Genomic DNA, 12,029 nt, shown 5'->3' with positions numbered 1-12,029 from the left:
ATTCTTGTGTGCTTAAGCTTTCTTTTATTATTATTAATAAACCTGTTACTCTTAATTTGAAGATATCAAAAATGTTACTGGACTTCTTGCCACTGAGCTCAGTACTTGTTTTCAGAATACAGAGTATGGTCAGTAAGTTAAGTTTCCTCTGGGATTTGTTTTGCTCAGCAATTAACATCTGCTGTGGCCATAATGTGCAAAATTGCTGGTGACTCATAATCTAGAGATTATTACCTTTTTGAGGTTCTGCTTTTTAATTTTGTGCCAGCACCCCTCATTCTCTGTGCAGGTCCTCTTTCTTATTAGTACCTACATAGACCACAGTGACTAGATCTATCCTTCCTTGAACCCTGGCACTGGGCAGACAAGATGTGGGTATGCCGGCATTGGACTGGCGTAAACACAGTAAAAAGTCTGACAACACCAGGTTTTAGTCCAACCGATTTATTTGATAATAGGCTCATAAGCTTTCGGGGTTAGCCCCTTCGTCAGGTGAATGGAGAGTTCTGGCCTCAGACAGAGCATATAAAGCACAGACAGTTTAGAGATTACTGATTAGAATGCGAATCCTTACACCTAACCTGCTGTTCAAGACCTGAAGTGGCTGACAATGTGAGTGGAAGGAGCACTGATCACAGGTTAAAGAGATGTTTATTGTCTCCAGACAGTACAGTAAGTGAGGTTTTGCAAACCCAGGCAAGTCACGGGGGTTACAGATAGTGCGACATGAACCCAAGATCCCTGTTGAGACCGTCCTCATGTGTGCGGAACTTGGCTATCGGTCTCTGTTCAGCGACTCTGCGCTGTCGTGTGTCGTGAGTCGTGAAGGCCGCCTTGGAGAATGCTTACCCGAAGGTCAGAGGCGGAATGCCCGTGACCACTGAAGTGGGCAGACAACACAGACTACTGGATTCTTCCTCTGATTATTCTGTCCCCTACTACCACTACCTTTCCTTTTGTGCTGTCCTTGCTTGAATGGCTTCCTATGCCACAGGACCACAGACAGTCTAGTCATTCACCCTGCTTTCATCTACATAGGCTGCAAACACCTCAAACCTGTTCGACAACTGCAAAGTCGTGAGGCACCTCCATTACTGTCTACCTGGTCCCCCTTAAGTGCCTCAGGCAAGGTCACACACTCCTGTCCATCACTGACCAAAAAATAAGGCCCTAGTCTAAGACATGTGACTATTTTTTGGTGCAAAATGTTCTGGTATTTCTCCCCCTTGTGTTGTATAGTGTCTGCAGTTTGGCTTCCAGATCTCCGAGGAGCAACTGAGTATGGGAAGGTGCAGTTTGAACCAATCATCCAGTCAATTCACAAAAGTCTTAGATTGCAAAAAGCCGTTTTGCTTCTGAAGCTTTTACTCCAACCTGAAATTCCTCCAGCTGCTTACACTTTCTGTAGGCCTGTTTGCCTTGGATTTTTTTGGTGTCCAGGTGTTCCCACGTTCCACAGCTGTCCTGCCATTGGGGTTGCTTATGTTGCTGAGTTACTTAAGTTAGAATTATTAACTTGCACTATACATAGGAATGTAATTATTAAGTGCTAGTACCACATACAACTAAGGGCTATACGTTTCTTGATTCCTTATTGATTTTCTGGTACTCATCAACCAACTTCTGCTGCTGCACTGAAGCAAAAAAAAGTAGGGAGAAAAAAATAACTCCTTCCCCCAACTCATTGTTCACCAAACCTCTTTCAGCTCACTCTGCTTGCAGTTTGCACTGTTTTATACTTGTCTCATCCAAATTGATGTGTAATGTGGTCTTTTCACCAACTTTTGTTTTGCTCTGTCACCCTATTCCTTTGGTACCTTTGCCAGTTTGATCGATAATAGCAAGCCTGACAGTTCTGTCATCATTACCCTGGCTCTATGTACCAAAAGCATGCCAGATCATAATAGATTCTTCAGAAGAATGGACCTTCATCTGAGTGTCAAATATCTGAAATATTTATTACTGGATGGTTCCAGTAACTTGGGAGCTCCTTGCAACCTGAATCCTGCATCCTGTTGTTCATTCGGCATACATTCATCTCCTCTTCCCCTTGGGACACAAGGATAGTGTATTAGCATTTGGGTACTGATTCTTGGGTAATCTTGTCTGGAGATTACCAGAAGCCTCCATCCCCTGATTTTGCTAAATGTGGCTAGTTGCTCATTGAAGTACAGGAACTTTGTTGTCAGAGATTCAAATTTCTGGCACTTAGTATAAATGTATTGCCCCTAGATACACTGTGAACCTGTATCAGTCCATATCTTGTACTCCACGCATTTGGAGAGTTACTTGCTCTGTGATATCTCTTGTCTAAATTAAACATGGAGATTGTGTGAGCCTAATGTTCTACTAGCATTAAATTATGGAGAGTCAAACTCTTACCTTACATGAGCATTAATTATGAAAAAAGGTGTCCAGTTGCACATCATAGCATAGCTCATCTTGATGCTAACCTTCAACTCCATACACCTCTGCATTTTCGTATTCTTCTGAACTCTTCAGTTTGAGATTAATATTTCTCTTAATTCACAAACCTCTGGCTTCATCCTACTTTACTTCTGCTATATTCTTGATTTCTAGATTCTGTCTCCTTCAAATTAACTTGAGCTTAACATTGTGTGGCAATATCTGATTGTGTTTTGCGACTTTGTGCTTCAATAGAGAACTGTGAAGGTGTTGGACATGTTGAAACCACAAGCAATGACTTTCAAACAACTATGTCACAGCCCATCGTGCGTTCAATATACAAACATGCAACTGGGTTTCCTGAAAACAGAACCCTTTTAAGTTCTTGTAATACATATGCAAACTATTTCATTTGAAGGCTACTTCTTGAAATTGCACCTTACTGTGGTGGGCAAATGATACGTCTTAAACATTTGAATGTCTGTAAGGTGCTTTCCCATGAGAATTGGTCAGTGTGAAACAGGGTACAAGGAAGCAATGACCGGGATTTTCTGGTGCCATCACCATGGGGAATTTAGAGGCCAAATATTCGTTGACCTTTGGTGTGACCAGATAATTTCAACATTGGACAGGGCCAGAAATCCTGCCCAATCTATCAAACTGGCCTTGTTCGTGTAAGTGCTGATTGCTCACAGTAGTTGGATTAATTCCGAAGATATCTCTCAAATTTAGGGCCTGTGTCTGTGTGGCTTAGGCCATATTGATAGACTTGCCACATTCTGACAGGCACTTTTGATTGTTGGAAGAATGCCTTGGAATTAAAGCAAAATATCTTTCATGGCAGTGCAGAAATGCTGGGATTTTACTTTGTTGTCATTCCATTAACTGCAAGAAGTTAACAGTTGTTCACACAAACTGACTGTTAAATGTAAAACAAAATGGCTGCCACTGCATTGAATATCCTTCTCCCTGAATTTACAAGCTTCCTGTAACCAGCACACTGTATGTCATGGAATCTGAATAATAGGTTATGAACTTCTGTGAAATAAAAATTCGATATTTCCACGTGCAAAGTTCTACAGTCATCTAGAACTATTGGGGCAAATTCTGTTCCGTCAACTCTAAATCGTTTAAATAAACATTTGAAATTAAGCGTCACCTTGAATGAAAAATGTGGAAATATACACTTTTGTAAGAAGTGGTTATGCTTTGTTAAAAATGTAATCTAGCATTTTTAAAGGTGTACTTTTGCTTTTCTTTCATATGCAAACAGTTAATATGCTAAGAATTCTTTTCTGGAATTAAAGATCAGCTCATGCTCTATATGTTAACTATTTGTGATGGTTTTGCACTGGACAGATCCAGGGTGCACTCTGTTGTATCGTTGCACCACCTCCCTCTCATGCAAAACCAAAGGGTAATGAGGGAGACCAGCCTTAACTCTTATCTCCCATCATTTATGGTGTTCCAACACGAATACCAGGTCTGCCTACCTCCTTTCTGATGGTGCAATGACCAAATACAAAGCCAGGACCATTATCAGAATGGCATTCTTTGTGTGAGCACATGACTTTAAAATTAATGCTGCAGTGACATATGCTGCTAACATTTATAGTACCTTAACTCATGAATGATTGTTATGCCTTTCTCAGTAATTGTCAAAATGTCAGTTGGTGGTCTTAAGATTGCCAGTCATTTATTTTGATTAAAGATATTTAAAACTCTGAAACTTGTGTCCATTTGATGTTCATTATATTCTATAGATTGTACAATTTATTTCCATCTTATTCTGAGAGATTGTATTGGCGGTTAAGCTTTTGTTTCTTTATTTCACTTCTAGATGTTGTCCTTTATGTATGCTCATCTCACATTCTTTCATCAAGGATATGACCTCTTTATGGAACTGGAACCTTACATGAAGGAATTGGGAGCTCAGGTAAGAGTTTGAAACCAGTGCAGTAAACAGTATGCATTTTAGATTGAAATTTTTAAAATATAAGCTCTTTGCACACATTCTGTGCAACAGGCTACCTGGAGGCAGTGGAAACAGAGAACAAGGGTGAGCTATTTTGGTAATAGGACATTGGAAGTTAAACGAGAACAAGAAGTTTGATTTTTAGGACTGAACCAGTGGTTGGTGATTTGCAGTTTTTTATGTATCTTGATTGTCAGAGTTTGGAAAAAAGATGAGCAATGAGTACCCACCTGGATGTGGGTAGGTGATTAGATTGATGAGTGCATTATATGTTCAGATTATCTTGAAGGCATCTTGAAGGGAATTGCTTGATAGAGCAGACGCAGCACGGTTTCATTAAAGGGAAGTCGTGTCTGACAAATTTACTGGAGTTCTATGAGGATGTGTCTAGGGCGGTGGATAGAGGAGAGCCGGTGGATGTGGTCTTTCTAGATTTTCCGAAGGCGTTTGACAAAGTACCTCACAAGAGGTTATTGCAGAAGGTCGAGGGACATGGAGTTGGGGGTAGGGTGTTAGCGTGGATAGAGGATTGGTTGTCAAATAGGAGGCAGAGAGTGGGGGTCAACGGGTGCTATTCGGATTGGCGGATGGTGACTAGTGGAGTGCCCCACGGGTCGGTGCTGGGGCCTCAGCTTTTTACCATTTATATAGATGATCTGGAGGAGGGAACCGAGTGTAGGGTGTCAAAATTTGCTGATGACACCAAGATTGGTGGAACGGCAAATTGTGTGGAGGGTGTGGAGAGTCTGCAGAAGGATCTAGATAGGCTGGGCGAATGGGCCAGGAAATGGCAAATGGAATTTAATGTTGGCAAGTGTGAGGTGGTCCATTTTGGTAGGAAGAATGGTAGGAAGGACTATTATTTACGGGGCGAAAAACTGCAGCAGGCGACGGTGCAGAGGGACCTCGGGGTCGTTGTGCATGAGTCGCAAAAACCCAGCTTGCAGGTGCAGCAGGTGGTCAGGAAGGCGAATGGGATGCTGGCCTTCATAGCGAGGGGGATTGAATATAAAAGTAGGGAGGTTTTGCTGCAGCTGTATAGGGCATTGGTGAGGCCGCAGCTGGAGTACTGTGTGCAGTTTTGGGTGCTGCACCTGCGCAAAGATATTTTGGCCTTGGAGGGAGTGCAGAGGAGGTTTACTAGGCTGATACCGGAGTTGAGGGGGTTGAGCTATGAGGAGAGGCTGAATAAACTGGGCTTGTACTCGTTAGAGTTTAGAAGAATGAGGGGAGATCTCATTGAGATGTATAAGATGATGAATGGGATGGATAGGATAGAGGTGGAGAGACTCTTCCCGCTCAAAAAAGACAGTAGGACTAGGGGGCACAGCCTCAAGATAAAAGGGGGGCGGTTTAGAACGGAGTTGAGGAGGAACTTCTTCACTCAAAGGGTGGTGAATCTCTGGAATTCTCTGCCCGTTGAAGTGGTGGAGGCTGCCTCGCTACATATTTTTAAGACGCGGGTTGATGGGTTTTTGATAAGAGAGGGGATTAAGGGTTATGGGGAGAGGGCGGGAAAGTGGAACTGAGCCACGACAGATCAGCCATGATCTTATTGAATGGCAGGGCAGGCTCGAAGGGCTAGATGGCCTACTCCTGCTCCTATTTCTTATGTTCTTATTATACCATTATAAATATCTCTCTTTTGTGAAAGCTAACAGCAAAAAAAAAACTGCTTAACCACATCTGTCTCCAATTTAAGATAACGTTAGTCATATTGCAAATATGGCAGCATCATGTAGAAACTGTAATCAATTTCCTTTATCTGTGGGTATTGTGAAATTTGGGAATGTTAACATTTCCTAAAACATTTGAAAATATTGCAATGTCAGTACTTTCCCCAGTATTCTGTCATGCTAATGGATTGTCACTGAAATTTCTTTTTAAGTATTGTAATTCCCTTGTAATATTGAGTAAAAGAAAAAAAAATCTTTTTACATTGGTATCATGTGACTGTTTCATTCAGCAGTGATGTCTCTGCTTGTAAATAAGTAATTAAATACTGGATTGCAGCTGATTTTCTTTCAACTTCAATTTTGCAGTGTGACTCATAGATGCTCTTGCTGCATGTCATACTGGGATTAAAAAGTTGAAGAGCAAGCATGTTCTGTCAACTGTGAATACTGTTTTTAAGTCAACTATAAATAATTTGTCTGACGTGCTGTAAAGGCCACCTTATTTGGCATACCTCGTATGTTGGGAATGCATGGTGGATTATGTCCAAATCATATAAGTAGGGTGGTACAGAGGGGTGTAGTGAGGGCAAGGGATCAAGTTTGGGAAGATATAATGTATTAAATAGCAAAGACAAGGCAGGAGAGCAAGGTAACATTAGGGAAATGACAAGCAGAGTGTGGCAGAGAGGAATGGAGTATATAAACTTAGAGTGCACCAAGAGATAAAGTTAGAAGTTACAATACAAGTTAAGAGATAGAACTGAAGGCTCCACATCTGAATGCACATAGCATTTGTGACAAAACAGATAAGTTGACAGCGCAAATAAAAATAAATATGTATGATTGGAGAGCCATTACAGGGACATGGTTTCAGGATGACAAAGACTGAAACCTGAAAATTCATGTGTACATGACGCTGAGGAAGGACAAGAAGCCAGGAAAAGTTGGAGGGATAGCTGTGTTGGTTAAGGATGACATTGGTACATTCGAGAGAAATGAATTTAGTTCTTGAGATCAAGATGTAGAATCAGTTTTGGTAGAGAAGAGAAACAGTAATGGTAAAAATTCACTTGTGGGAATGGTTTATAGCCCCCACCCAACAATAATACTATAGGACAGGGTATATAGGAATAGGTAAGGAGGGCCTTTGGGAAAGATTTGATAGCCTTAGGTGATGGCAGTATGGACATAGATTGGACAAATCAGATTGGCAAAGATAGTCTGCATGATGAGTTCATAGAGAATCTTCATGGCAGTTTCTGAAACCAGCACACTTTAGCATCAACAAGACAGCAGCTGTACTAGACCTAGTGGTGTGCAATGAGACCGGATTAATTAATTACCTCACTGAAGATGGAACTAGCAGTGCTCATAATCTGTTTGAAAGAAAAGAGGAATGGATCTAAGACCATGTAAGATTTAAATTTAAATAGGGCAATCATGAGTGCAGCAAAAGAGAACTAGTTAAAGTGAACTAGGAAAGTAGATTGAGTTAGGTCAGTAGAAATGCTGTGGCAGACATTTGAGGAGATAATTCAGAACACTGAGAAGGAAAGACTACTATGTGTAACTAACTAAAGAGATAAAAGATGATATCAAATTAAAAGAAAAAGTGCATAATTCCACAAAGATGAGTGACGTCACTAGATTGGACAGAATATAAAGACTGGCAAAGACTAGCAACGCAGGAGAAATTAGACAGAGAGACATGGCTAGAAATATAAAAAACAGGCAGTAAGTGTTTTAACAGATGTTTAAAAAGGAAAAGAGTAATAGAGTGAGTGTTGGTTCTTAGAAAGAAAATGGGAGATTTTAATGGTAAATAAGGAAATGGCAGATGAACTGAACAAATATTTTGTGTCTGTTTTCATTGTGAAGGATACAAATAACATCCTAGAAATAATTATGATAGAGGTTAAAGGAAGGAGGAAACTTAAAACAATTACAATCAACAGATAAATAAACGGTACTGGGAATTATTAAACTGAACACTGCCGAGCCCCCCCCCCCTCCTAATGGACTTCATCTTTAGGTCTTGAACAGTGTTTGCTGGGCTAGTAGATGCATTGATTTTAATTTTCCAAAATTTTCTACATTCTTGAAAAATCTCTTCATCTGGATGAATGTTACTCCTATTCAAGAAACTAAGGAAACAGAAAGCAGGAAACTACAGGCCAGTTAGCATAACATTATAGCATGGCACTTAGAGAATCTCAATGCAATCAAGCAGTCAACATGATTTTGTGGAAAGGAACAAATTAATTGGAGTTCTTTGGGTAAGTAACAAACAGTGTGGATAAAGGGGAACCACTGACTATGTTGTACTTAGGTTTCCGAAAGGCATTTGGCAAGGTGTCACCTCAAAGCCATCTTGTAGAGGTTAATATACTAGCATTGAAGGTGGATTGGTTAGTTTATCAACAACAGAGACTAGGCATAAGTGGGTCTTTTCTGAGTTGCCAAGATATGATGAGTGGAGTGCCACAAAAAGGATCAGAATTTATAATTTATATCCATGACTTGGATGAAGGGACAAAATGTAGTTACAAAATTTGCAGATGTCACAAATATAGGTAGAAAAGTAAGTTGTGAAGAGGACATAGGAGTCTGCAAAGGGACGTAGATTGGTTAAATGAATGAATAAAAATTTGGCTAATGGAATATAATGTGGGAAATATGAACTTGTCCACTGTGGCAGGGTGGATGCAGGTAGATGTAATCCCTGGTTGGGGGAGTCTAGAACTGGGGGGACAGCTTTACTTAGCTCTGTCGGATCAACACAGAACCTGATTTCTCCACTTGATTTAGGGACTGTCACTAGCCCTGAGTACCATTTTGTCTCCATGTGTTCTTTGATTTTCTTGATTGGTATGTTTATTATCCTCCCATTGGTAAATAGCAGATGGGTTTGGCATCTGGGAGTAGAGTGATGCTATAACACTTTTGAGCTTTCCCAGTCCCTGAAGCAACCGAGGAAGTAAATTCCTAAATCTGGTTCTGCTACAGAAGACAAGGTCCTGATCATGCTGCCCTGCTGAGCAGAGAAAGTTGCTGATTTTGTGGGATGTAGAGTTTTGTTAATTTCTTTATCTCTATATCTGAAGGTTGTAGTAATATGGCCCTTCACTTTGTGGTCTGTGCCTCCTGGTCCCTGTAGCTATATTTTATTGGTTGAATCTCAATGAAATTGGGTTTCCTCCGGGTGCTCCAGTTTCCTTCCACAGTCCAAAGATGTGCAGGTTAGGTTGATTGGCCATGTTAAATTGACCCGAGTGTCAGAGGGGTTAGCAGGGTAAATGTATGGGGTTATGGCATTAGGGTTTGGGTGGGATTCTGGTCTGCTCAAACTTGATGGGCCAAATGTACTATAGGAATTCTATAAAATTAAGCCAGCCTGATTTGTCTGATAAGACTGTGATCCCAGCCCCAGTGTCCAGTTTAAATACTGAACTGTTGTCTTTAACTATTAGCTTTACAAATCCAAACTGTTTATTGGGAGCTTTAATTTCTCTGGGAAATCAACAGGTTAAGATGCTGTAATCCAATTGCCTGGACCTCAAAATGGTTAGAAGCCTTTGCCAGTTTACTTCCTTTAAATTATGCTTTAGATCTGCAGAATTGTTTAAAATATCTGGTCTTGTCACAGGGAAAGGACTCAGCTTCTCTTGCTGGGCTGTCTTTGAGCAATGCTGTTTTAGGTACTGCATCCAGGGATATTTTAAAGTAGATGGGAGGGTTCTTTCCACCCCTTTGGCAGTTTTGATCATTTTTAGGCTTTTCAGTGGGCAGGACTCCAGACTTCAGGCCTACTTATTGGATCGATCCTTCCAAAGCCTCAACGACTCATCAAATCATACCCCAAATCTGCTGTTGAAGCTCTGTATGCCTTGCAAACTGTTCGGTCATTCTCTAATGTTAAATCCTCCTTGTTTTGCAAAATGTTTGATGACATGTCATTGAGCATGCTGATTACCATACTGGCAAGTCAATACAAATGTGAATAAATAGGTCAGTGGATTCGTCCAGTTTTTGGATGAGTTGACCATTCAGTGACCAGATTCCTAGGGCAGAATTAATTATTGAAGCCCCTCAAAATTACTTTGGTTGCCAAGGTCTCCTCGACTTCTTGTCTCAGCAGGTCAGCATCAACCATGGCCTTAATTGCTTATAAAAGGGTGCTGACCTAGCATTTTTGTGCCATTTCTTGTAATCCATTCTTAGGCAAGAATATGGATTGATTTTTGAGTTGAAAACTTTTTTGTAAGTTGCATTCCTATATTTTTACTTGTACTGTTACAAAAGCCATGGTGAGCAGCTAATTTCTCAGGACACTCTGTGCATGCACAGTACAGCATATAAAGTTCTTTGGACTGAGGATGCAGGCCCAGTGCACCTGCATAAAACAGAGAATACCAAAAATACCAGTTGTGTTATTAGGAACAGAGTGCCATAATAAAGAGTCCCATGCAGGTGAAAAAGAGAGCAGACAGGAAGAGGTCCCAAACAAAGGTGCATTCTCTGGAATCCAGGGGAATCTCGAAGATGAGATTGAAACCCTGTGAGGTGGGCCATTGTTGGAGAGAATTTCTCAGCAAGGTCTTTGAAGGTGAAGACTGAAATTCTTTGTGAACAGAGGCAGGGTTTTGATGAGATAGTGAACACTTGAGTCAACCTGACATTTGGGTGAACCGTTGAGAAATTTGTGGGATCTGTCTTGGTTACATCTGCCATTTATTGTGCAGTATGGCGTGCTCGACTGCCATTTGCCTGTTAATTCACTTGTGCCACATTAATCCTGAATGTTAAGAGAATAAGATAGATGTCGCAAATTGTTTAACCTTGTATAGTAAATTCTATTTTTGTTTCAAACCTGTGGAATCTTTTGGCTTTGTTCTCTGAACAAATGTTTTAATCTCAAACTTGATCTATTTTAAGCAAAACGCTATTGGTCCCTAACCAGGCTTTACCAACAACTTATGGGTCTGTTCTGGCATCATCATAATATATATCCACACTTTTTGGAAAATGTATTTGTGTTTCTGATTGCTTATTAAAAAATAATCCGTGCACAAAATGTTTGACTGCTCAGCAAAGCATTTTTCTTTGTTACTGCCTTTAGGCAAGAAATACAGTTGGAAAATCTTGTTTTATTTTGGTATGATTCTACTGCTTCTGCCTAATTGATGCAGCACCAGTAAGAATCAGCATCTCTGCCACTGCTTTGCCTATCAGGCATTCATAGCTGCTAACACAGGCAACAATGATTGAGCATTGCAACCTTCGTCAGTGTTTAGATTATATATACAATGGTTCCTACTGGTCTGATGCCACAGTCAGTTATTCATTTAGAACTGCATAATCATTCTGAATTTAAGGTACTATATGGATCTGTGCAAGCTGCCGGTTCTCATAACTGCCAACAGGAGCTCAGCACAAGCTATCAGAATGAATCGCTGAAAATTTCCAGCCTAGGTGTGATGCTTCTTTAACGTTAGAGGGCAAATCTTGAAAGAGGGATATTTAATTACATTATGATTGTATGATGCTTAGTCTATTTTTAAAAGTATACGTAGAACTGAACGTATTAAACTGCTAGGGTTTGTTAGTTTCATCATTGTAAATATAGTCTGAGGCATCATGATATAAACTTGTTTTATATTTCTCCAAAGATCTGTCATTCATTATATGTTGCTTCATTATTTGTTTCTAAAATGAGTGGGGATATTTACTTATAGGTTTTCTTAAAAATTCACAATTTAGAAATGTAGCTGACTTACTGTTTTTTGTTGTTGTGTTTCAACAGCTGGATCAGTTAGTTGTGGATGCAGCTAAAGAGAAGAGAGATATGGAACAAAAGCACTCCACTATTCAACAGAAGGTACGTGGACAGATGTGAAATCTTGCACAGTGTAAACATCCCATTATATCTGGAAATTTATACGCAGTTCAAATGTTTTACATTATTCAGTTGT

General features: G+C 40.2%; 1 protein-coding gene across 5 annotated transcripts in view; it reads left to right on the top strand.

Annotated features, from left to right (window-relative positions):
* The window catches only part of LOC145341003 (arf-GAP with coiled-coil, ANK repeat and PH domain-containing protein 2-like), a 142,331-nt gene that overhangs the window by 71,527 nt on the left and 58,775 nt on the right, over positions 1–12,029 (top strand). For all 5 annotated transcript variants that reach the window (XM_080185674.1, XM_080185672.1, XM_080185675.1 and 2 more), the window contains exons 8-9: positions 4,247–4,342; positions 11,861–11,935. In XM_080185674.1, coding sequence (XP_080041800.1) covers positions 4,247–4,342; positions 11,861–11,935 — 171 coding nt within the window. The remainder of the gene's footprint in view (positions 1–4,246; positions 4,343–11,860; positions 11,936–12,029) is intronic.

The sequence above is a fragment of the Carcharhinus amblyrhynchos genome, chromosome 3 (genome assembly GCF_965287045.1).
Source record: "Carcharhinus amblyrhynchos chromosome 3, sCarAmb.v2.hapA, whole genome shotgun sequence".
NCBI lineage: Eukaryota > Metazoa > Chordata > Chondrichthyes > Carcharhiniformes > Carcharhinidae > Carcharhinus > Carcharhinus amblyrhynchos.
Note: the sequence above shows the minus strand (reverse complement) of the source record. Positions and strands in the feature narration are given on the sequence as shown.